This window comes from Opisthocomus hoazin, chromosome 11 (genome assembly GCF_030867145.1).
Source record: "Opisthocomus hoazin isolate bOpiHoa1 chromosome 11, bOpiHoa1.hap1, whole genome shotgun sequence".
NCBI classification, from domain to species: Eukaryota; Metazoa; Chordata; class Aves; order Opisthocomiformes; family Opisthocomidae; genus Opisthocomus; species Opisthocomus hoazin.
Window position 1 is genome coordinate 7,049,818 of NC_134424.1, and position 26,826 is coordinate 7,076,643.

A 26,826-nucleotide genomic window follows, 5' to 3' on the forward strand; every position below is an offset into this window, starting at 1 on the left:
CACACATGTTCCACTATGTGGCCTGTGCGAAGTTAATGTTGATATAGGTAATATTACCAGTAATTTGTACAGTTAAGTAGAAGGGGACAGAGAACCTACATTGCAGAGTCTGGACTTTTCAGGGCACCTGTTTTTTCCACACAGAAACTAAGTCCTCTGATCACGAAGTCTGCAAGATAGCGTCTCCATTGACACCAATGATCGACTACAAGGATGTGCGTTTGACTTGGTAGTCCTCACGCTGCCAACAAAAGTGGCAGCTTTTGGGAAGACCTTCATGAGATGGCACCTGGCCACAGGGTCTCATCTCAGACTCTTGACAAAGACCCTCCAATTTATTCCACCACGGGTCATTCACTAGGATTAGAGGGGACTCAGCTTTTGGTCACAGCTGCCCTTTCAGAATTTACACTTGTGATCTATAGATGAAAGTGTACTGCGTGGAACTGGAAAACATTAGTTCCAGGGAAAGCAAAGATGAGATGATGCTGTCAGTGTCAGATAATTTCAAGGCCAAGACAAATGTGACAGTTTCCTCTCAAAGGTTAATGCCTCTGCTACGGAGTTACAGAGTAATTGAAGGGAGATGGCTTAATTGAAATGTCAGTGTTCTCCATTATGTCAAAATGTAATGCAAATCTTATTGGGATTATGATCCTGAGCATTAATTCCCATTTACTGGTGCAACACAGACCATTCTTAACATCTCAAATCCTAATTAAAGTAAGACCCACTCCTAACCTGGCCTTCACAGTATAGATAGTCCTCCTTGAAACTGACTCATCATCCATTAGCTCTCTGACTTTTTGGAGTATATTCTCCTCCTTAAGAGAAGGGACCTTCAATTACTTCCTGACTGACCTCTAATGTTGAAAAGCTGATGATTAATTATCCCACCACATCACGCTAACAAGTGATTTTATGGCCACAAAATAGATTTCTTGATTACAAAAATAATAATTTTAAACTGGTTTTGGTCACTGTTCTTCCTGAATCATTCCTAGACGTCTTGGTACACCATTTTCAATGCACTGTACTTTTCATGTTACTGGTGAAACATCAACCAAATGCTAATTGCAACATTTTTTCCTTTTCTGCTAATCAGAATAATGACCTAGAGGTCTCCTAAATAGGTTTCAATGAGAGTTTTAATGAGTATTGGAAAATTCAACAGTAGGATAGTCTTGCCTCTTTTCCTTTGAGAATAAGATAAAGTCATAAAACACACTGGGAACAATTTACTTAGTTCATTAAAGCAGAACCCTGCAGTAGGTTATTAAAATGCCAAAGAACCAATAAATTTGCTGCTTATTAAAATGGTGGGGAAAACCCTACAAAACTAATATTACTAATTATCACATAGAACTGGTTTAGCCTCATTAGCAGTCTATGGTCATTAACTTAATCTTCCACACAGAAAATTATGTCATTCAGAAAATGGTCATTTTAAAATTGTATTTTCTTTTGTTTGTCATTAATTAAATAATGCATCTCTAAGACAGCAAGAAGATACAGCTGCTTTTGTCACACTGTATGAGCTACATGGTAATATGAAGAATTAAATGGCTCTGCAAGATGTGTCATACAGAGTAGGAGCCAGATCTCCGTTTTGAATCCAGGAAATGGGTTTAAACTGCCTTCTTTCTGTGCATTTATTATGATACCATCATATCAAAAGAATTAGCAGAGTTCAAATTTTATACACCCAAATACAGACAGCACACACAATTAAATGTTTTAGCCTATTTAAAGATGACCAGTTTCCAAACCAGTTATTCAAGCTTGCATACAGGTGAAATGCGAACTGCAGGATAGGGCACATAGATAGGGTGGTATCTATGCACTGAGAGGATGTCACCTATAAAGTCATTTAATTCACAGCCAGCTCGGATTTGGCAAGGGCTTTACTTGAGCCAAATGCTAGATTCAAATATGGTGTCTTCCAGACAAATATGGTGTGTTCCCTGTAGAAAAAGAAGCGAGCGCATGCTATAGAGGGAAAGAATCAGAAGCTGTTAAAATCACAGGAGATCACTGCTTCCACTTACCTTCAGGTGACTGTAAGCCCTGCTGGAGGTTCCACATTGTCAGCATGGACCTTTAAAGGTCTCTGCCTTTTGATATTTCAAAGCATACCATCCGAAATAAACCTCTCTTTAATTTCAGAACAGCCTTAAATCTATCAGATGCACTAAGATGAGTGAAATCCATGAGTGGAAGTACTCAGAGCCTTAGAGACAAATAGCAAGGGTTAGGTTTGAGTCAACAAGAGGATTTCATAGAACTGATGATTTTTACTGTGCTTAACTTGTGGTGGACTCCAGCCTTTTGCAACAGGAGTCTCCAGGAGGAGTTGTCAGAAGTGCAAGGTTCTGGGTGTTGCAGGAAGTCCCACTCTACAAGTTCATCTCAAGTGTTTAAAGGGGTCAGGGACTAAAAGATCACGCTCCAAACCATTGATGTCAACTGGAGAACTACACAGAAAGGAGTAAAGAGGAAATACTGGAGGCCATACCTAGGGACCTGCCTTCTTTGGCCAATAACTAGTGGAAAAACGATGGGTGAGAAGCAGAGAAAACACATTTAGAACCATTTCTTACAAAATGTGCTTGCAAGAGTCTACATATAAGCAACAACTCAGTGCAAGCAGAGGAAGAAAATACACTCACCTCCAATAGGTGGTCCCAGCAGTATTGTGCAGCACTCCGCAATGGTGACCAGGCCAACAGCGCTTGTGAACCGGGCAGCTCCCACAAGGTCCATGAGCGTTTCAAAGAGCATGGCACAAACCATGCCAAAGGCCAAGCCAAAAAAGATGGAGTAGATGACGAGCCCCGTGTAGCCAGAAGCCAGCGGGCACAGAAGGTGGCAGGCGCCATTGAAAGCGATGGAGAAGCTGAAAAAGTATTGAATCCGTGGCCTCACCCATTTGCTGTTTGCAATGATGCCAGTGGTAGGTCGCGCAATCATATCCACGATAGCAAGGATTGAAAGAAGGAATGCAGCTGAATATTCATCAATGCCAATGTGCTTTGCATAGGGTGCCAGAAAAACAATGGGGGCAAAAAAACCCAGGAACATGAGCACATTTCCGATTAGGTAAATCAAGAAGCCTCTGTGCTTAAAGAGGGAAAAATCAAGGTACTGATTGATTTTTTCACAACAGTCCTTTCCTCCTTCCTCTTCCATTTTGCCCTCCATGGGGACATTTGTGGGACTACTCATTTCCATGGCATCTTCAGTGACCTCTTCTTTCAGAGCACCCTTCCCTTCTTCAATCGACTGGGTTTTGACTGATGCTGTGGCAGCCCTGATGGGTCTGAAAAGAGCTCCTGCCACACAGCAGTGTAATAAAATTGCCCCAAGAATTAAAAAGCTGCCCCTCCAGCCAAAATTGTCAAAAAGGAACTGGTTGAGAGGAGCCAGGGTGCAAAGCATCACAGGGCTCCCTGCCATAGCAAGGCCATTCGCAATGGGTCTTCGCTTCAAGAAGTATTTCCCTATGATTATCACTGATGGCTGGAGGTTGAGAGCAAGACCAAATCCTGGAACAGAGAAACATAGTTGAGATAAACAAAGGAAGATGAGACCCATTTATCTTCATTCAGCTCATTATTTAAGGCAAATTCATGGACAGTTGGTCCACTAGTGGCTCTTGAACACTATAGTCTGGATGCAACCCTTGCTCAAGATAACCCTAAGCTTCTAGCTGACGCGTTTAGGTAACTGCACTCCAGAAAGACACTCTCAGTCAGAGGACACCCCGTCCTTTTGCCCTGCAAATCTCTTGGGTGGCAAACCTAGCACAAAGAGTTTGCTTCAGAATAAATTGAAACTACACCCTCAATGAAAGCTGTCTGGTTTTGTGCAGACACAGTAGCCTTGTTGGAGGAGAGGATCGATCTACTAAAAAAAATGACTACTCCCAGTTTGAGGAAGGTTGTTTTGGCTTGGACGGTGCTAACCACCAAAGAGCATCCTTCCCATGGGCAGCTGGGGCTGGGACCCCCTTCCACGGGCCGTGGGCACCCAATGCTACTGCCGGGCTGACAGACCACAGAAAATAACATCAGTCTTCTCAGCTGCTACTGATTTGATGGTGTGAGCAATTCACGTCTGATGCAAAAGATTAAGAGGTCTGCAAGTACACAGCAAAACAGCTACTGAAGATGCTAATTAAACAGGACCCTAGAGCATTTCTTTTAATTAAAATTTATTTTTATTGCTTTTACATATATAAATGGTATTATAAAGCTGCATTGGTAATTCAGTTAGCCAGCTTCTCTTGCACAGGTGAAATCTGAAGGCAGAGATACCAAATGCTGTGATGGTCTCAACTTTCTGTGGTTCTGTTTGAGAGCACTAGCATATAATAATCTTTTCTTTTCAAACATTTCCATGATGTGTAGTATTTCCTTAAAAAGTTAGATTTCCAGAATTCCATCAAAATGACATTTAAAAATCATGCCACATATTTTCCATCCTGTCATCCAAGAAAGAATGAGCCACATTAGAACAAAGCAGAAATGCAATCCTTGAAGTGATTATACCAAAGAACACGAATCCTGAAAATAGGGTCATGCAGATTTCTTCTTGTTCATTAGTCTATATAATTAGTTTGTTTAACTGTGCAGTACATAATTAGGCATATGGCTTTACAGAAGAGAATTTGGAAAGGTCAAGGTCCTCAAAATTAATTAAGGAACACTATCATTAGTCGCTGATAGAGTAGAATTCAACCAATGCAGCAGAATTGAACCAATGTTGGATAGCTTCAGTTTGAACTGTTTTACAAAATTTTGATTTTTGCCAAGTCTAAGAGTCTATTTTTTTAAATTACTTGGAAGTTTACAACATTAAAGATAAATTTAAATGGCAACACTTTAAAACTAGTCTTGACATGAAACACATTCTCAGCATGAACTGTTCCAGATAGGCCATAGATTTGGTAGAGCATGTCTTTGGGAAGCTCAGCCTGCTCATAACGCATAAGGGGACAAGTTCATGCCCGTGAGAGGGCTGACCTGGGAACTATGGAGGTAAAACACAGCCTTGGTTAGACAACACATGGTGTAACGGTGCTCAGATATAGGAATGCATCTTCCTTCACCTGAGAAAATACAACATAGTGGATTAGAGTTTGCTTTAACTCTGTATTTCCCAGGCTGGTAGGTAAGGGCAGAATCTGAACCATCTTTTCCACAGAATAATTTTTGGTAGGGACCTACCATATGTTGTGCAGAGAAGGAAAATCAGACTGGATGCCAGCTACCCACTTAAACAATAATCAACTCACATATTTTATTATGTGAACATTAATTTGCCAGTTGGACGAAACTAATTTAATATTACCTCATGCTCTTCCCATTAATTAAATTTGGAGAGCTGCAAATTGACTTGACTGGAATTTCAATTTACTTCAAGCTTTTGGCTGACTTTATTTGGAAATATTTATATGCATTTCATTCCAGTTTTCAGAAACTACAACAGCTTTTCCATGACTGAAATTGTTACTCAGATAACCACATTTTCTCCCCAGGGATATGACAGAGAGGTCTGTTGGTGGTGTTGCAAGAACAGAAGCAAGCCTGGGCCAGAGGAAGCATCCTTCCCTAGACTAAATACATCTTCCTCATATTAGAAAGAAGTAACTGGTGCCACAGGACTAAGCTGTGTAGCTATTGATCTTGTTCTTACTTTATTAGCAAGGAAAGGTCTTGGCAGGTATTTCAATGCTCAGCATTAACAGTTGAGGCAAAGACTGCAGTCTCATTAGTCAACATGCTCCACCCTGGATCCCATTTTATTTCATGGCGGTCTAATTGGTACAGATTGAACTAAACTCTGACCACTTGTTATTGCCTTGTATTTTGCTGCTTCTACCTCAGACTTGAACAAGAGGTTGCATGCCGAAACGCCTATTTAATGTACCCAGGCTGGCATTTATCCAGGTGGACAGCTTGCAAACCCCATTTCTTTTTCTAAGTGCTATAGGTAAAGGAGTGAGGAAGAGAACCTGGCTTTTACAGCATATGCAGAGTGCCTCATGCAGACCACAGCTCAGTGCTGTCAAGGACAGAGCTGCTTCAGAGCTGCCTCCGACAGCAGAGCCCGGTTCCTGCTCCGCATGCAAATGGAAAAAGACATAATCAAGACCGCAATTGAGATTGCCATGTCTAATCCCTCCACCGTAAACAGACACTTCCCTCTCTGCTCCTCTGAAGAGATTTCTATTAATATGCCAAAGGCACGGGACTGTAGTAGAGACCTCCTAGTACCAACTACCTTGTTTTTATCTCCATCCCTGTGAATTACACGAACACGGTCTTTTATGTCAGTCTGTCTGTCTCCTTTTCAGGCTAGTAGGAAGGAGGCTAGAAAGAGTGTGGTGCTTACAGGTTGCTTTACCGTCATTGCAAATCACCTTTACAGAAGTCTCTCGTGCAGTAACGCTGTCTCAGCCACGTGATGAGCAGGCAGCTTCATAATTGCCCTTGAATGTTTCCGTGTTAGGCCTGACCAGTGAAAGCACTTCAAGCATAATTAGAGGCATCAAGCATGTTAGCAGGATCACAAGTCTTCCCTTCTCTGTCAACTTAATACTCCTTCCCCAGCACACACACCGTGCCTGGAAATGATGGGTTCTTAGCCAAGACCTCATCCTTACAGCCACCCTCATTCAGCAAGCGGGACGAAAAGACGTACACAACAAAAAATGTGCGTTGCTCTGAGGAGACATCACAGCATTAAAGACGAGGAGACATGGGGACGGTTTGCCCCTGTACCCTGTTGCTGGCATGAGGGTTACCTGCGTGCACTGAGCACAGCTCGTGCTGTCAGAGCTCTGGGGTGGGCAACAACCAGATTTGCAAAGATGTGCAAGGACCAAAAAAGAGCAGGGTCTTCATAACAGAATCACAGAATGGATTCATAAATTAGGGATTAGGCACAAAAATCTCTCCTGGCACGTTTTTAGACAAGTATCTTTGAAAATAGGTGTTGGTGCCTTCCTACAGCGCTGTTCCTTGCCTGAGCCCTTCTGCTCGCCAAAATGCATGTATTTTTAGCAAAGGATTTACGGTTTCAATGTGCTAATCCTGCATTAGTCAACTTGCTAGAGGACATTTGTTTAGCAAGGAATGTTGCAAGCTCATGCATCAATAAATATTGAACTTATCCATGGGAGACATTGGTTATTTTTATTTTACATCACTTTGTTTCTGGAATCTCTTTCAAGGAACCTGCAAGATTCATTCAGTAATAACACAACAGCTTCATCTAACTACAGTGACTCTCCTTAGAAAGAGTAAGGTTCAAGAGAGTGAATTCTTCATTAAGATTTATCCACTAATGTACAGATTTAATAAAGCAATATCGGTTTAGGAGAACAGGGTGACAAACCTTCTGTCCCAATTTACTTTGCTAGTGGCTGGTTTTACTGATTTTAAATGTTGAGCTTGCACTTTTCATGTTCAGAAAGCAGCAACACAATGCAGCTGCAGAGAGATAAGGAACGTTCATTAAAACACACACCTTGAAACCTTAAAAGCCAATTTTGAACTCGTTCTCTCAAGTTTTCAGGCAGATGTCCTAGCTGCACTGGAAGAAACATTGGCTGTACCTTAGCCAAAATAATAAAGCAAAAGTGCTTACAGGTAAGCATCTATACTCACACAGGTGGAGAACTCCAATCCATCTACCTTTAAAAGCAATAATCCAGCACCTGCAGGCTTTAAAGATGCTGGACTGAGCCTATGCCTTCTCTTGTTTGAGTTTCCAATATGGAAATTCATATTTCAATTTCATATTACAATTGAAATGATAACTTCAATAAGGAAATATAGGTGGGTTTCTTCTCAATAGGGAGAATATTGCACTTTTTCAACCAACTCCAGTAGTTATTATTTTCAGATAAAGGACCTCCTAACCTCACAAGCAGGCAAAGGGCAAAGCAACCCCTGAAATCTCATTTCATATATCTCACAGACGGAAGAGAACGCACAGTAATATAGGAACACAGGTGCATTCTTCATAGTCGCACTTGTATCTCGAAGGGCTTGCCTTGCCCAGGGCAGAGCGCAGTCAACGTGTGTTTGCTTCAGCAGCAGCTGTGGGCACTGATGGCCATCCTCACCATTGCCGCTGGCTGAGATCACTCATCTGCAAAGAGCACATCCCCTGCTAAGATCCCGCACGCGATGTTCAGCCAGGAACACAGTGCTTGGCAGGGGATATGCTCTTTGCTAAAGTTCATCCAGAAGAGTTACTAAGTGAGGGCCCTTGTCCCACCAGCTTTTCATCTCACCAGCTTCCCATTGCATTTGGGGGAGGTGCCAAAGTGTGGACACCCCACACCATCAGAAGTGCACCTCAATTGTGGGTGGAAAGGAGATGCTTTCTTCTTACCTGTAATGAAGCCCACGCAGATGTAGAGCTGCAGGATGCTGGTACAGAAGGCGGCTGAGACCATCCCGATGCCACACAGCAGGCCTCCGAATATAACCACGGGTCGGCTGCCATAGCGGTTTACTAAAATACTGCTAATGGGACCTGGGGAAAGAGTGCAAAATGGTCCCTGAGGTAGGTATCTTCTGACAGAAGGGCATGTTTGACACAAAGCAGGAAAAACTCTGCAATATCAGTGCCCCTGAGGTGCTGCTGACAGCTTCTAGGGTGACTTCAGGAACAAAGTGGAAAAAAAGAGAGAGATGATCCATGTTGCATGGAGATGGCAGCATGTCCCATGCCACACAGTGGCTGTGTAGTCGGTGACAGCTCCTGCCCCCAGGACTTTAAAGTGTCATCAGAGAAGAAAAACGGCAATAACAAATCAGTGAACACATGATCCCAGCATAGGAGCTTCTTGATTGATTATGATGCTGAACCAAACACACAAAGCAGTGGTTCATATTACGAGGCTGATATCACGAATACTGTTGCATTTTTAATGCCCCTATTTAATGCAATTCCGATACTGCTGACCAGGACTGAAGCTTCAGCAGAACAGTTGTTAATTAAATCTTAATGGCAGTCTATGTATGTAGAAACAATTTGGGATGATGGATTAGCCGGAGCTCAAAAGAACCAGTTTGGTCTTGCATTTATGTAAAGATGTGGTTCAGGAAAGTGCAAAATTATGAAAGTGGGAAATGGCTTAACAAAGACACTGCATTCTGAAAGGAAGCATTTACATCCGAGGAAGCGGAACATGCCAGCAGCTTTGGATGGAGGAGGAAAGGAGGGAGGTGTTGCGTATAGTAGTCTCAACCAACTGGAGGACCAGTAAAAATCAGGATCACGGAACAATATATGTGAGGGAGACTTTGAAGGTCTCAGGACGAACCTCCTGCTCAAAGCAGAGCCACCTCTGAAGTTAGATCAGGCTGAGGAGTCAGAATGAAACAAAGCAAACTGAGCAGGAAAGAGCAGTCCAGAAGTCAAGCTATGAGATGTAAGAAAAAGATTCTATATTACTGAAAAACCCTGAACCAAAATGCTGCCAAAATGATGCTGGAAATGAAGCAGGGGGATACAGGCAGCATTCAGTATCTTTTCTTACCTGGTGCTACTCAGCACACAGCAATGGTGTTTCAGAGCCCAGTGTGCCTGTTTGCCTTCTTTTCTGCCGTTAGGAACAGCCCACGCTGTCCACATACAGATTACTGGAAATGGGTATTTTGAGCTTACAGGCGTCCCTGAAGAGTTTGACTGCGGGATCTACCTCACCACAGAGCCATTTGGTAGGATGTTTACCTTTGCTTAAATAATTTCAGCCAGAAATAGTGCCAGAGCTCTTCCCAGACCCTGCAAACCACAGCACACGAGCCAGACCCAAAAACCCCAATATCCCCTCAGCATGGCTGTCGGCATCCAAACAAGTTCTCAGCTGTTATAATGCGTAAGAATAAAAAAAAGTAGATATGACTGCTTTTATCTAGGGAATGAAGCCCATTGTTATATCTATAACATGTAAAATGCTTTCCACTAAATGTCTAAGGTCAAAACACTCAGAAATGAAACACACACAAGCACAGTATTAACAGCGTCCCTGTTACCGTGTGATCTGTGAGCTGGTCCCATCGAATGTGCCGTTCAATTAAAATTTCTGCAAGTGTATAATTATGTGAAGAGATTTTTTTTCTTCTAATCCTGTAACTGGATTCACATGCATGCAACTTTTTGCTGCACAGAGCACTACAGAATTCAGTGAGAAGTTCTGGGGAAAAGATACATATCTCAGATCAGCAGAGCAGGAATGGGACCCCTTTCTCACTGAGTTTCCCCTGGTCAGGGCTTGGATTTGCATCATGCTTGAGCTGGCCTCAGCGTGTCCTGTAATTCAATAGATTGACCCAGTGCTCCTCGGAAAGGCACCAACACATTCGTCTGCAGCCTAAGGGCACACAGCTCTTCCATTTTTCAATTTTCCACATGTCCGCGTTTCTCCAGAATCAATCTAATTACTCAGCTAAGAAAATGTGGTTTCAATTATCCCTCCTGCTGGAAGGGAGCTTTCACATCAGCCCTAAAACTACAGGATGTCATACCATGGAGCAGAGCATTTAAAGCCCACAAGATTTCTGCTAAGGCCCCTCTCCCGCTCTGATTCAGGACCATTCCTGGGGAGAGAAGCCCCTGCAATGAGAAGTAAACCAAAAGGCTCTCATATGTCCCACTCTTGCAGCATCCACCTCAGGAGAAGGGGTATATGGATCCACGTCCCTCTCCAGTCCATAAGCTGTCGTATTGGCTTCAGCCATCAGTAAGGATGGGTTTGGACTATGACAGCAGATGTTGAGCTGGAAGGGGTTGAGGGTGGGTCACATTCTGCTCTGCTTCCTGGCTCCACAGACAACCCAGGGTAGAGGCTGGAGCAGACAAAAGCAAAAGTTCATATCCCAACCCCTGGCTTTACAAACAAGAGCACCCTTCTTGTACCCTTGGGGCACCCTCCACAAATGTGCAGTGTCCTCAACCGCATCCCAGCTTCCCAGCGATGCCTTACTAAGCCACGAGACCACAATTGCTCCCTGTTTTGTCTTGTGTGATCTCTCAGCAATGCTTTACAGCAGGTCTGCGTGACCTTCAGGGAACAGCCTTCATCTGCTACAACCAGCATTATCGGTTTTGCGGGGGGATACTCGGTCCCATTTGTTTGCCAGTCCAGGTGGGAGAGCTGTGGTCTCAGAGGTGTTACCTGCCTGGGCTGGGCCGAGCTCACAGGGAACTGTGACGAACTTCAGAAGCAACACAAGCCTTTCTCCTTTGCTGCCTGAAACCTTAAGCCCAGGTCCTGCAAGCCTGCTTTGCTAAAGCACGGCGTACAGGATCACAGCACGCACTTGCGAGCGACAGTATTTGATGTCCCTGACCAGCCTCACCCACATAGGTCTGAGGGTTGGAGACCTCCAAGGTACTAAGTGCAGCCAGTTAGAGGACAAAACAGGAGCAGAGCATCTGGACTAAACCCTTCCAGCCACTGCAGAATCCACAGTAAAGGCCATGATGAGCACTCAATCTGCAGGGAAAGCATCAGCTAGTCCTACACTTTACGAGACACCAGAGAATCCAACCCAATGCCTCAAACAGCTGGGAAAACAAACTTCCCTGAGCTGCTGCTCACAGGCCAAAGGTTTTGTAATAGTACTGAGCAGACCTTTCAAATGCAGTGAAGCAAATGCAAAAGCACATCCCCAAAATTACTTCCACTTAAGTCATTTGGACCTAGAGAAACGTCCGTAGGCCTTAATGGAGTAGCCTTTCAAAAGCTGTCCCTTCTCTCGGCCGAAGCTGGCGCACGCAATGTGTCACATAGCTGTGCACACTTCAGCACGCAAACCCTGCCAGTTTGGGCAGGCGCACGAAGTGCAGATGTGCACACCTTCACCCTGGCCAGATGTCCTCCGTGATCAGCATCACACCCAACAGATCAAAACGCACCTCTCCTGCCCTGCTCTGCCACGTGCCACCCGTCGTGTATTTCTCATATGGGGCTGACTAGCCATCAAGCATTAGATAACTTTCACAGCAGTGTTCTGGGGAGCTCCAGAAAACATCAGCTAGCTCAAGTCAAGGCAGAGGAATTAAGAGGGAACAACAAAGCCAGCACCGCAGCTGTGGGAAATAGGAAACATGATTACTGCTTTGCTTGCAGCTATTGCAAAAATTAAAAGTGTGACAGCCCCTGGAAACACGGTGGAATTGAAAAGCAGAACCTGTCATTTAGCAGTTATTCAGTCTGCATGAAAAGAATAAAGATACTGTACATTACCACACAGAAACCAATTACGGTAACAACGTGAGCAGCTTAGCTCCCAAGGCACATTTACGTGCTAACACCTGCTTGGTCAAACGTGCAGGAACCACAGGCTCCCTGTCCTGACACCCAAGGTAAATCATCCTTCTCTTCTGCAAGCGGATGGCAGGAGAAGCTAACAGGATTTGGGGTGATTTTTGCCTCTTAATTTATAGATGCAGGTGAGGACAGGGCAAGAGAAACAGCTGGCAAAGCTCTCAGAAAGCTGCCATTTACCTGGCTTGACCTTGCAGAAGCAGCCACACGAACTCTGTCAGAGTCCCTGAAAAGTCACAGGAAGGAGCAAAAGCCATCTCAGCTGCTGAGCGTGTCCCCGATACATGGCTGCTCAGGGACCGGAGCAGCCAGGGCTAGTGTCACCCACCCAGCGCTGTCCCCACAACCCCACCACCACGGCAGCACCACAACTTCTAATGAGGAAATTTGAAGTAAAACTTAATCACCCTCTTGCACCCCAGTACGTCACAAGGACAAGGCTGCCGACACGGGGGTGGCAGCAGCCAGTGCTTCGCTGCGGGAAGGGATGGCATTTAGACCCAGCCAGCCTTAGGAAACCAGGCAGCCACTTCCACAAGCCAGCAAGTGGCCGCCTCTCTCCTGGTCACCTTCCAGCTGTGGTGACTGTTTATCGTCCATCCCAAGGGGTGACACAGACAGCGGAGGGCACAGGGGATGCTGAGCCTCACCATGCAGGGTGCACACAAAAGGGGTTGTTCTGTCTGCAGTAAAACTCTGGAGAGCAACAGCTCGCAACAAATACCCCCTGAAGATGCTATTGGGATCATGGCACTCCTGGAAGACTGATGTAATGTAAAGCACTGTCCTCGGCCCATATAAATCATGCTGGTTTAGTGCCTGTCCTGTATAAAGCCTCTATTTTCTCATACCTGTGACAGATTTCCATTTGTTGTTAGTTGGTACATGAAAGGCCATGTCAAAGAAGCTGATCTCGGTGGCAAGCAAAACACAGCAACTCGCCGGTGGGAAATACAGCAAGCCCTAACTCATTTGTTAGCTTGTCCAATTACTGTTCACCTTGAGTTTTGTGTTTGAAGAAGTGAAAAGGACCCTGAAGAGGAGATTGTAAAACCATAAAGAAAATGCAAAATACCCTGGACTCTCCTCTCTTCTCCTCCACAAAGCCAGGCCATCTTGTCATTCATTCTATTTAAGCTGCTGAACTCTGATCCAGACAGGATCATAACGCAGATTTGGCATTTCACAAGAAATATCAATCCAGAGTGGCTTAAACTTTCGCAAGTATGACAGTGCTCAAAAAACAGACACCTGAATTGCCTTTCTGTTTTCCACAATAAGCCTGATGAATTTTTTATGAGCTGCAAAACTTCCGGTGTTGGTGCAAAACACTAATGTATTTTTTAACAAGGACTAAAACATTCTTCTCTTCCATACCTCTGACCAGGTGTATATATATATCTATCCTTTATTTGTAATGATTGGTTTGTCTTTTTTTTTAACTTAACCTAGTACTAATGGAAACATTTTTCCCTTTTCAGTGGAACCTGGCTTGGATGAATTTCTGATGGACTATTTCTGAGCAGGGCTCTCAGAGAAGCAGCTGTGAGCTGAGACCTTGAAAGACAGAACCTGTAACCCAAAGGTAACCTCCGGGCAAGGTGGGTTTTTTCCAGGTTTCACAAGACTGACCTTCTGACAGTGTAAATTGGCACAGAGCCATTGCAAACATCATACGTCTGCTGGTAAGATTGTTTGATGGCCGTCCAGATGGTCAAACAGCAACATTTTAAAATAATCCACTGTGTGGCCCCCAGTGCTGGCAGATTCGGGACCACCAGTGCCCCCATCACTGGGGCTGCAACGTGCAGCTCAGCTTTTCCCGCTTTTCCACGGTGACAAGCGGCTCTGAAGAGCTGTTGCTGCACAGCGACGTTGGTCAGCACCTAAAGAACTGCCCAGATAGTTAATACATTCCAAACCGCTGCGAAAACTCAGATGATGCGAGGGAACTCAGCACGACATGACTGGCGTTGACTATGTGGAGTCACCGGGGATGTAAGAAGGAGCAGAGCTTACTCAGCTGGGAGGAAAGAGGGGGGAAATCATTTATACTAATAAAACAAAGTCTATTATTACACTAGTAGTAAAACAACAACAGGAGCAGGCCTGCAATTTCCTCAGTAATAATCTCATTCCCTTGGTGGAATAACAACCCTGCCTTCGGCCTCGTAATTCATCCAGCAGGGTACCAGCCCATTGTAACAGAGCAACCTCCTCATTACCCCGCAAATGGAAGCAAGTACCCCCGTGTTGTTAACACGCTGCCAGAATCCACCAGCCTCCCGAGGCAGAGGGGATCAGCGTCAGCGATCTGCGCCCGGTAATGATGCACAGCCCAAAAGGGAGGTGGCCTGAGAAAACACAGAGCATGGTCTCAAGGGCAGGGGGAAAGAGATGGAGGAGGTGAAACCTGCAGACTTTCGGTCTTTTGCCTTGCTACTAGAGAAGTCCAAGGTTCAGGACCTGGGTGACTCATGCTTTTATGTGTTTGTCACCAGAGCTTGGAGAACTGCTGCTCATCAGCTAAATGAGCCCTGCACGTGCCTGCTCCAGATCTCCGGAGAAGAATTGGTGGTACCTGGTAACAATACAGCATATTATTAGTCTCAACTGCTTGGTTCAGGGGGTTTGTTTTGCACCTGCAGTGACTGAGGAGCCCACACACAACCAGTCCTTCCTCAAGCAGTGCTGCTGGAGACAGAACTGCCACGCGTGCTGGTGCTGGAGGACAACCAGCAGCAGGCAAACACCCCAGGTGACAGCCATTGTACCAAACAGCCTTCTGCCAGTCCCCAAAGGGCAGCTTCCAAAGATCTGTCCACCCCTAAACTCCCCTGATGCCTTCTGTTCGTATTACTTTGCCCTGCAAATAATCACTTTTAAATAAGGAGGCTGAAGTCCAGCATATGCAATAGCAGCTCCAACAGCTCACCAGTCACCACGAGCGGCCTTTCTGTCTTCCTCATAGGGGAGGAAGATGGTCTGTACGTTAAAGGGGGCAACAGCTGCAGTTTCAGCACAACCCCTGAGTTGCACAAGCCAAGCATGGGAGAGGCTACCTGCCCACGTGCTACTCAGTCATCAAACCAGTCGGTCCAGGCTCTGTGCTGCTGGGTCTCCTGGGCAGGATCAGCACAGTACCCAGCTGAGAAGGCAGCGGGTGTAATGGTGTGGAGCAGAAACCAATTCGCGGCAGCCCTTCCTCCCCTGCACCCACCAGGCACATCCTTGGGAAGCCAGGGACCCTGTCCTCCCATCAGAAGTACATGCATTTGCCACAGCAGCATCCTGAAGTTAAAAAAAGAAGAAAAACAAAGCAAACGAGGCCCAAGCTTCCGAAAGACAAAGCGTCCTCTTCTTTATCCAGCAATCTTATCTGATCAGTGCTTCGGCATTTCCATTTCCAGATTACACAGCTGACACGCGCTGCTCCTGCGGCGCACGGAGAAGCCACAGGCCAACAGCTCCAAAATCGGGGCTGGAGCCAAGGTCCTTCGTGTCACTTCATATTTAGGCAATTAAGTAACCGCTCCTGCAAGGGGACGGCGTCGCAGGTGCCGAGCACGCAGCTGCCTGCACTCGGTGGCTTCCCCAGGCTGCTGGTTTGGATCTCACCCACACAGCAGATCACAGCCGCTGACCTTCAGAAGGTCACGACTTCACGTCTTTCGAGTTTCTTCCCACTATTTTTTTAGCTAACCTTTTGCTCTGGCAGGACTGCAGACCTCTACCCCTTCCGTCATTTGAAGCCCAGCTGCAGAACATGAGTCCCCTATGCAGCTGAAACACCTATTCCCTGAGATCAGCAGCCCTTCGTTACAGGTCTTAATACACCTCTCTACAAGCAAATCTGGCTGTGCTCTCCAAAGGCTGTGTCCACCTCCTGGAATCCCTACATAGCTGGACCAAGAGACCTGGAAACGTGTTCAAGGGCAGAAAAGCTGCAATGCTGCGGGACAGGTCAGCATCAACGCTCTCGCACTCCTTCCTGGGGCAGCACACGAATGCATGCTGTACTGACCGGCGGAAGAAGCTTTCACATGTTTGAACTTCTCTTGGCCGACTGAACTGTAAGTTACTCCCGGGCCTGTGAAGTATTAACAAACCCCCAACCAAAACTCTTTGCTTTCTTCTTCCTCGTTCTTATTAAGCTCGGTTTTTATTAAGTCTATCACATCTCTATTACTGCTGCCTGGTGACCTTGCTAGCTCCAATGAAGGGCGAAATGATAAAGCTTTGTGACCAAGTCCACGAACACAGAAATATTTCACCTGAACCTATAGTGCTATTATTGCTTTTAAGTAGAACAGGGCTATTTAAAAAAATAAAAAATATAAGCACATACATGGTGACCTTGCAGGGCTTGAGTGCTCTCTGAGAGTCAGGAGAAGTATATGAATCTGCAGCGCCATCCATTACGGAAATCAAATCATTCCTCACCTGGCTTCCTTAACAAAATCCACGATCGTAATGGTGCTGCAACCCTGGGGATTGCCCCAGCGTGGGAAGACAGCTTGTTTCAGTGACTCGGGGAGGTTGGCTGACTGTTGGTGGGACTCCAGGGCGTGGTGACGATAAGCAAAAGGATGAGGCCCAGCACCGGGCAGTTGAGCCACAGGTACACAGGGAGGACCTGCCCGGGCTTGGGCCACGATGGCCGTTTGGGACTCCACACACAGAAAATCCACTGCAAAATACGGGGCCATGCACAACACACAAATTTGCCAGGCACCCCCGTCACCGAGTTTTAGCAGGAAACATGGCAAAGCCTCCACCTCCTGAATCCTGGCCTGGGACTTGCTGCTTGTCCTTGAAACAAACCCACACCTCCCTTCCCATGCCTCATTTTCCCCTTTTGCTGCTGTGGTACTTCACAACTACTTGGAAGCACTTGGGACAGATGGAGAGCCCTGGGTGGGGTCTTCTGGAGGCAGGGAAGGTTTTGGCGAGGTTTGGACCAGACCAGAAGAGAACACTGGCAGTTTTGATTAAGTTAAAAACTGCAGAATCAAACTCATTATTAATATAGCTTTACGCCACTGCATGTTGTAAGGTGCTTTCTAAACCCGTCACTGCAATTTATCATGCTAGCAGTGTAATAAAATACAGCTATAAAATTTTGGATTAAATGTTCAAGGTCAATGGTCGACTTTCAACTTCCCAGTCTCTTCCTTGCTGCTTTAGCAGATGCTCTATTAAGCGGTTACAAGCTCTGGGAGAAAGCTTCTTTGGAGAAAAGACTCAGTTGTGGAACATCTCCAGAATTAAATCTGCAGACATTTCACCCAATTACAAAACAATAAATAATAAATAACAAGAGTAATAAACACTGTCTGGCTTCAGGATAAGGCTTTTCACTTCAGAAACGCTCTCATTTTTCTTGTGTTTACAAAAGGTGGCTCTCTGGTCCTGTCTCTGCAAAACAGACAGGAGGTGATTCCCTAATTTTAATAGAAATTTGGATCTGTAGGAACAGCCCTCTGGAGATTTTGGGGAGAGTATTACAGCAGCCTACAGCGAGACTGAGAGCAAGACTCCACTGCGCTACACACTGAATAAAAACAACGTGTGGTCCTGATGCAACTTAACTTCTTACGTATTAAGGGGCAAGAGAAGCAGCACATATTTGTATCTACAAACTGTGTACAAACATGCACAAGGCTTAGCTGCGCAGTAATTGCAAAAGAAAGAGTGAGATTCTTCAAAACGAGGGAGAAAAAAGGTCAGATGTCTCCTGCTCTTGCCCCAGCTATTCAAGCTTCTCAGCTGAAATGACTGTGTCAGGATATGGTCTCTGAGTTCCACTCAGATGACTTCTGTTGTTTCATTACAATGATGAAAGGAGCATTTTGTCCACATAGTCACCATAAAAAAAAAAAACCAAACCTGAAAATGCAGATACTGTCCTAGGTATTAAATTATTCTCTCTATTCTGGCACATGTGCCAGAAAGCTGGCTCATTGTTCAAACTCCAACAGCTGGCTAGAATAACAGACATTACTTCTTCCCCCTATTCGTACCTCTCTTATAGCCCTAGAGGAGACCGTAACGGCTACAAGAACATTGCCGCTGTTAAATTAGTGGGATCAGTATTTCTTATTTTTAGAATGTTTGGCTGCTTCCCCCAATGCTGGGTAGGGCAACTAAATTGCTAGCAAATTAATATTGCTTATCTTTTCTTTCCTGGGAGCTCAATTGCCTCCTGCGTTCCCTGGGCAATGGTTATCTCTGGGGACTCGTCTGTGGCCTAACTTGAAGTGTGTCACCCTTAAAAATGGGAAAAGGGCAGCTCAGTTTGGTGTTGTCAACACGACGCGGGCACACGGCCCAAGTCAGGAGGCGTGAAGGCCAAAGGCTTTCGGGTTTGCGATTATATTATTTAAGATTGTCTCCTCAAGCAAAACCCATTCCTGCCATGAGACAAGACCTTGGGAACCTTGGTCTTGTGTTGGCATAGCGTGGTCCGAGGAGGCAGTTTGCAAAAGGAAACCCTGCCAGGGGCACGCAGCAGCACGACGGGTGCCCTGTGGCGCTCCCCACATTTTGACAATGTTGTGTGTCCTCACCCACCCCAGAGCCTGACACCTGGGAGCTGAGCTGCAGCTGAAAGCACCTTTAGGGAAGGATGATGGCATCTTCCCAGGCTCCTTATGGACGCATCCTGGTTCCTTTTCCTTCCATCCATCTAAGACTCTGCTCCATAATACCTTTCTCATATGGGGTAAGGAATGAGCTCTTTGTCCGTGACAAAAAAAAAAAGCAGAAACATTTGCAAAACAGAAATCCTTCTTTATCAGATGGACAGGGATTCACCCTGCAGGCTTTGGTCACAGAAAAGCAATGTTCCCCCGTGCTCCTCACTCACAAACCTCCCAGTTTGCCCTCTGCAACTGGAAACGTGGAATTGCTGAGCATGAACGCTGGCGAGAACTGCAAGTACCCTATCGTAAAGTCCAGGCTATCCACTTTACTGCACACTAATTTGTTTTACTACCTGTGTTATAGTGACAGAATTGTTTTCTGCAACCTAGTTCAGATTAAGAAACTGGGGGATAAGACACATTAAAACTTCTGCAATATATATTGCCAGAGCCTCGGCTGGTGTAAAATGGCTTCCTAGGGGAATTAAGCAAACAGCGAAGGGCAGAAACTGTCTCGGCTGCTGATTTTCAGTCTTAGTCTGAAAAACTGGAACTGCTCTGGTGCCACAAGCCGAAGCCTCAGGTGGTCACTGTAAATCTGAATCCATGCTGTCAAAATCAACAGAGCTACTCCAGTGGAGATTTGGGTTAGTTCATGCAAGTATTTTCAGAAAATATGCTTCATTTGCATTATTTACGAAATGCAAACATAAGCTCTGTTACACAGTAAGCAGCACAGCCTACAAACAAGTCCCCACACCGACGAGCGTGCCAAGGAAACGAGGGAGTGATTCCTGAGGACGTTTGCAAACACAAGCTGTCATCAGCGAGAGCATCAGACCCTCCATGCCCTGCCAAGGCGCGGGCAGCCCGGCTGCTGAGCTCCTGGGGACGGAGGGAGCCGGGCCAGCCGGCCGGGTCAGTCCTCGCAGAGCAGTTCCCCTTGCTCGGACGCCAGCCTCGCTGCCCTGAGTCCGGCTCAGAGAGCCACGGCACAGCCCGGAGACGTGGCTGAGCACCGGGGAGGGACAGCAACACCACAGCCTTTCCCTGAAGCCAGCTGAGCAAACAGGGGAGCCCATGCACTCTTGAGGAAAGCTCTCCATCTGCACGGCCACCTTCCAAACCACGGCCATTTACTGCTGCTGGAGCAGGGGGACGGGGCGGAGGCGAGGCACGTTTGGGGCTCTCCTTTCATGGCTGTGATGCCCACGCCTGACACCAGCGAATGCACCACTTGGCCCCCCAGCCCTCCAGCACACGGGGCCTGACGCTTGGTGTAGGAGACACCCGGTGCCCCCAGCACGGTTCCTGCACGGTGCTAGCCCACCCACCCCTGCACCTCCCCGCAGGCTCTGACTGTTCTGCCTCACCACTGGTTTGGGAAAGGAAGGGAAGGAACACAGAAGCCATGAAAATAATCATCTGGTTTAGTAATGCTACCACTTACTCAGGATGTGTTGAAAGCTTACTTTGGCATTTTTAGAATTTCTTTTTTTTTCAGAAAAGGTTAGCAAAAATCCAGTCTTAAACTACTTCCAAATTTTCAGCAAAGTAAATCAAACTTTGCCGCTCAGGCATCCTAACAGCTCTAACAGGCACCGCAGCAGAGCAAGACTTTGGCAGCTCACAGGACCCGGTGCCCTGTTCCTTTAATGAGAATTTCCGAATCACTGAAGTCATTCATGAGTCAAACCCACTCCGGCATTAAATGCCCAGTCAATCAAACTGGATGTGTTAAATACGCTCCTGGGCACGTGTGTTTCATTTGTTCCACATTCTGCACACTCCCATCGCGGCCCTGTCTGCAGCCACCGAGCGACTCGGCGTCTCAGCCTGGACCGCTGCGGAGAGAGGGATGATCAAACACTCATAAATCTTACTGCAGAGCAGAGGAGGGGAGGACTATTAAATGGACATAACTCTGAGCAACTACAAGGCAAGTGGGAAGGTATAAAGGTACAGCCGCCTGCAATTAAGTCTAAGTGTGCACTGTATCACCCCCCATATTACAATATAATAGCATAAGGGAGGGTAAACTTAAAGCTCCTTGCGAAAAGGCAGGAGATGCTCATTAATTGGGGTAAAAGTCCACTACAACATCCGAAGTGCAGAGCACGCAGCACTGGCCTGAACACTTGAAGAGAAAGAGAAGAAAGCGGGTTGGAAAGGCTGCAGATGGGAGAAGGCAGAGGCGATCAGTGCAGCATTTCACCTGCTCCAGCCCCAGCTCGTCGGCCGTGACCCGCACCCTGCAAGGCTCGAGCCCCCCAGCTACACCCCTGCGAGCAGCTTTGGGTGCTGCCAGGTCCACGGTTAATCTGCAGAGCACGTTCCTCACTCAGTCGTGGTCAGGCACGAAGCATCTCTGCCATACCAGATAGTGGGGGGACACGCTTTTGGTGGAAGACAAAGCAGGGCTGGCAGCAACCCAGAGAGGCAGCCAGGGAGCCCCCAGCTGCCAGGTAACTGGTTTGGTGCATTTATTGCAGCGTTACAGGGCAGGCGACGGGATATCACTTCAGCCCACGGCAGTCTGCGGAAGAGACATGATTCTGGGGGCCATTCCACCAAGGTCTCCTCCCACCCCACAGCTGAGCGGGGTTTCCCATGGCTTCACTGTGGATGATGGTGGTTGAAACAATGAGATCATCGTCACGATGCCTTGAGCCCCAGCTAACATCTACCCAAGACCGAGTGCAACAGAAGAAGCACCATTTCCCCAGGAAAGAAGGCTCACACTGCACAACGCCCTGAGCTACCAGGAAGACAGAGGGAAATGTGTTAGGGACCACAGCCATCAGGGAGAGCAGTGGTCCCTGCTCTCCATGGGACACATCTAGCTCACATATCTCTGCTAAAACCACGGCCACAGCCTTCTCAACAAGTGGTGTCCTAATTTTAGTACCAGACCACAAAATTTAGAGCCACATCCAGGTGTTCACCTGCCTTTGGTACCAAACATCAGCCATCTCTATTTGATTTCTAAACCAGGCAGCTTCCTTGACACTCATCTGTAGGCAACCAAACACACCGAAGGCATGGGCCGCCTGCTTTTCCTTTTTTTCTCACCTGACTGCTTCAGAGACATGCCACATAATTTACCCCAGCCCTTTAAAACACCATTTAAGTAGCAGCTAAATGACAAGTCGTCCTTCTGCCTGCCTCCCTACGGCAGTATTTCCTTCCCCCACTGCACCCGCTTTTGCTCCCGCTCAGCCTGTACAGAGCCTGGCTGTTTTCTTTTCACTGCAGACTGCTTATTTATATTGCTGGGGTGGAGGGAAAGGTGCTTTTCTCTGCATTTAATAACAAGCCCCGGAGGAAATTCATCCCAAAGCTGCAGAGCTCCGCAGGGCTCGGGCTTAGCATCCCATGAGGGAGGCCAAGGGGGTGGCCTGGGACAATGGCACTGGCTGAAGGGGAGGATTTCTCTTTCTAAATGTCTGCTTGGGTTTTGCACTCAAAGTGCTCCATTTGTGGGTTCTCAAATATGAACTCAGTCCTTGCAGAGCTACTCTCCATGGGACCAAGCCTTTGCAGCAGGTTACAATAGAGTCAGTTACAATAGGCTCTGATTCAAGCACCGCTTCCACTTTACAAACCTTTACAAAGCATCTTTGCTTTCATTACCAACTGCGCTCTCCAAAAAGCACTACAGTGCATGATTAAGGAAAAAAAAAAATCCCTTTTTAAAAACAAAGAATATTTTCATAATTGCTTTAATAGCCAGGATAAATATTGATGAAGTTTCCTGCAATTACAGAGCGTGGTTCCTGTCTACCTCCCATTGCAGATTTAATCAAAGGCAGCCAAGTTTTTCTTGAAAGGGATATCAAAATCATAAAAAAAGAGCAAAGTTATATGCACTGCTTCGCAACTGATAAGAATGATTGACTCTGGCAATTTCATTGCTGTAATTACAAGCTGCCACAATAAACAAGCAGCTGCTTCATGTATTGCTCTACTGCGCGGTTACCTTTGGCTGAAACCCAGACCCAGCTCTTTCACACCAGCCTGTTCGCGAGGCTTTTTCACTGATGCCCACGGGAAGCTTTCATAGAATCACAGAATCACAGAATGGTCAGGGTTGGAAGGGACCTCTGTGGGTCATCTAGTCCAACCCCCCTAACTAAGCAGGGTCACCTACAGCAGGCTGCAGAGGACCTTGTCCAGGGGGTTCTTGAATATCTCCAGGGAAGGAGACTCCACAACCTCCCTGGGCAGCCTGTTCCAGGGCTCCATCACCCTCAGAGTGAAGAAGTTCTTCCTCCTGTTCAGCTGGAACTTCCTCTGCTTCAGTTTGTGCCCATTGCCCCTTGTCCTGTCGCTGGGCACCACTGAAAAGAGTCTGGCCCCATCCTCTTGACATGCACACTTCAGATACTTATAAGCATATATTAGGTCCCCTCTCAGCCTTCTCTCTTCAGGCTGAACAAGCCCAGCTCCCTCAGCCTCTCCTCGTAGGAGAGATGCTCCAGTCCCCTCATCATTCTCGTAGCCCTCCTCTGGACTCTCTTCAGTAGGTAATATGTCGATTTCTGGGTAGGGGACCACTGCTGCTACCCTCCACAACACACCAGGTCCGGGCCGTGCTGGTACTTCACAGCCTCTAGGGTGCAAAGTTACCGACCCCGGTCAAAGCAGGGCAGGACGATGCCAGCGCCTCTTCCAAAGAGCTCGCCCGTCCCCTCGCCACTCGGATGCAAGCAGCAGGGCTGGTGCTGCCTGTCTTTGGGGGAACGGAGGTGCTGTGCGACAGGGCCAAGGCCACGGCGGGTCTGTGGTGCTGGAGAAATCCCCCAGCACAGCCCACAGCCCGCAGCGTGGCTGGGGAAGGGGATAGGGATGCAGCACCGGGACAGACACCGTGCAGCTCAGCCTCCGGTGCGCAGGGGACACTGCAGCCCTTTACAAAGACTTCCACGTAACCCCACACCCGTGTTAGTGAAATGAGCCCTGTTTCGTAAAGCAGCAAAGGTGCTGCAAACCCAGGTGGAAATAAAGGGGGTGTCAGCACCAGACTGGTCACAGACAACATTGTAAAAGGCATTTTGAGCCCCCCACCCAGGACCAAAAGGCACCTGGAAGGGTCAGAAGACATCCACACCTACTGAACCCAGTGGCAAATTCAGAAGGCACAAGGCCTGTTTGTTAATCCCAGCCAACACCAATCCGAAAAACTGCCCCTTAGCCCCTTTGGACTCCACATATGACTTGCTTCCCTCAGCGACATTGGAAACACGATCAGAAAATAAACCTGCTGACAGTACCCGTGCCGACGGACGCTGCTGCGTTCCCTGCACGCTGGCCCGGAGCGGAGATTGCTGGCTCATTTCTGCTTTTACAACACGCCACGCTGCAGGGGCTGGTGCTGGTTTACTCACCTGCACCGTAGGTCGTGGCCAGCATGATGGAGGAGACCCACGCGATCTCGCTATAGGACGTGCCAAAGAAATCCTGGATTTCTTTGAAGAAGATGGCTACGCCTTTGGGGAAGGCGTACGCGAAGCCGATCGACACGAAAGCGCCGAAGACCACCACCCAGCCCCAACCGCCGTCCGGCAGGCCGGGGGCTCGCCCCGCGTGATGGGGGGTCGGCATGGCCGGGCTGCGCGAGCGGCTTCGGGGACCCCTGAAACACAAAAGGGCGAAGGTGCCGAGTGAGACGCTGCTCCCCCGGACTCCCGGCTCGCATCGCCCAGTTACTCATTTCTAACACCGCAACCCACCCCTGCCGTGCTGTGATGCCATTTATTGCAGGGAATATCAGCTCTAGGTAACAACGCATCGCTGCTGGGGCTGGGGGGGGTCAGCAATGCCCCGTGGGGGGGGGGGGGCGGGTAAGGTTAGAAACGGCGGCTCCCACCCGGTGCATCGCCCCACCTGTGTGCGCCCAGCCCCTCCGCGGGACCCCCTCCCCAAGGCATCCCCCGGACACGCGTGGGACACACACCCCCCCATCCCCTTCCCGCAGCACCCACCTGCGGGAGCGCGGCGCGGCCGCCGGGACGGGGCGGGAGGGGACGGGGCGGGGAGCCGCCCGCACCGCCCCGGCAGCCGGGACACGGCCCAGACCTCCTCCGGGCTTTGCACCCCTGCCTGCTTTCCCTTCCCCCCATCCCCCCCACCCGCCCCCATCCCGGCCAAGGCACCGCGGCAGGCAGCAGCATCCCCCCCCCCACCTCCCCCCGGGCGTTAATTAAACCATCCTCAATTATTTAAATGGAAACGGCGACGTTTCCCCGCGTGTCCACCAGCACCGCAGCTCCTTCCTCCTCCTTACAAAGCTGCGGGCTGCTCCCCTCTCCCCGTGACACCACATCACCGCAGACCCGTCCGCCCGCTGTCGGCGTTCGCCAGTTCGCGGTATCTTCTGGTTTTCACGCTGAAGCCCGTTTGGGGAAACGTCGGCAGCGTTCGCCCTTGCCAGTGGTACCCGTCTTCAATTCCGGCTCTTCACGGCATCACTAGAAGGTGGCAGTTTCTCTGCCAGAAGCGTGGCTTGCTCAGCCTTGCCTGCACCTGGTTTAAGTTAACAGCCCCACAGGTGGTGGAGGAATCATTGAATCATTACGGTGAACGACCTCTAAGATCATCAAGTCCACGGAATTCAGGCACTCGCTCTCCCGGCCCCAGTTTTGGGGAAGTTCGTGTGGCGGGGGCAGGTGAGCGTCAGCGCCCTGTCGCATCCCGCCCTGCCCCACCTCCGGGGAGAGGGACACCTCCTTCCCACCACGCGCAGCCGGGAAGGCTGCGGCATGATTTGGGCATGATTTTACGAATCATTTTGGCAAAAGATATTTTGCCTGCCAATCAACCACACCACCCCGGCTGCAAACACGGCCCGTTCTTCCCAGTTCCCCTAAGCAGAGCTTCCATTCCCCTTTGGCTCCTCTGTATTTTAAGGGTCAGACCAACCCTTCCCTAACCTCTTGTAAATCTGTAGCCAATCTGTTGCCAAAAATGACAACCTAACACCCAAAAAGCCACTCACACTAGTTAGGTGTGTGGAAATCAGCTGCTCTCAAAATCTGCATTTATACACTGCTACTGTTCACATTTTTCTTTCCTCCTCTTCTTCTCGAGCCGTTCGCCACCCACATGGCGATGCGGCAGGGGACGGTGGGCTTCACCCTCCTGCTCCGCCCGAGACAGGAGGTCCCTGCCCAGGGACAGCGGGAGCCCTGCCCGGACAGTCCGGGAAAGAGCAGATCCCTGCACTGGCAAGGGGCTCCGTGCGGCTTGGCTGCTGCCCCGTCTCACACCCTGCTGGGCCTGTATACAGCTCTTCCCCCCCAGGGGATGGGGAGACAAAGCTTGCCAGTCCAGGCTGGGGTTTCTTCTCTAATTTTGAATTAACAACATGATTTTAACAGCGGTGCCACGTTCAGTTTGGGTACGAATATGTCAATCTCTGATGAAACAAGAAGGAGCTCCCCTCCTCCCTGCTTCCACTCTCCCTCCAACGCTCCCAAAACAGATCCTGTGCTACTCTAAATCCGACTTTTTTACACATGCAACTTAGCAGTAATGGAGAGGAGGGAAAAAATCAGTGCCTTGCTCAGTAATTTTTCCTGGCACAGTTAAAGATCTCTTTACAACACGTCTGTAAGACGTTTTATTACGACTACTCCTTTCATCCTATAGAACTGAGTAAACTTAAAACGACCAGAAGACCTTTACTCTCTGGCGCAGGGTCACAGCCTGACGACCTGGAGAGTTTTGTTTTGGCAGAGCCCGGACCCGCTTTGTGGGCCAGCAGGACACCTGCCTTCCCCGCCCCGCTGGCGGAGGCGCGGGGGGCAGCGGCCGGCAGTCGGCCGGCGC

The 26,826-nt window shown here is 48.0% G+C and overlaps 1 protein-coding gene across 3 annotated transcripts in view; it reads right to left on the minus strand.

The window, feature by feature from the left end:
• The window catches only part of LOC104331374 (monocarboxylate transporter 2), a 28,377-nt gene extending 2,666 nt beyond the window's left edge, over nt 1–25,711 (minus strand). The window contains exons 1-4 of one of the 3 annotated variants that reach the window (XM_075432496.1): nt 25,332–25,711; nt 24,384–24,631; nt 8,407–8,550; nt 2,670–3,545 (exon numbers count right to left, since the gene is read on the minus strand). In XM_075432496.1, coding sequence (XP_075288611.1) covers nt 2,670–3,545; nt 8,407–8,550; nt 24,384–24,600 — 1,237 coding nt within the window. In that variant the 5' untranslated portion in view covers nt 24,601–24,631; nt 25,332–25,711. Of the gene's footprint in view, nt 1–2,669; nt 3,546–8,406; nt 8,551–24,383; nt 24,632–24,980; nt 25,026–25,282 lie in introns of those variants that run through there. The other 2 variants (XM_075432495.1, XM_075432497.1) reach the window with 2 other exon arrangements.
• Between the last annotated feature and the right edge of the window lie 1,115 nt (nt 25,712–26,826).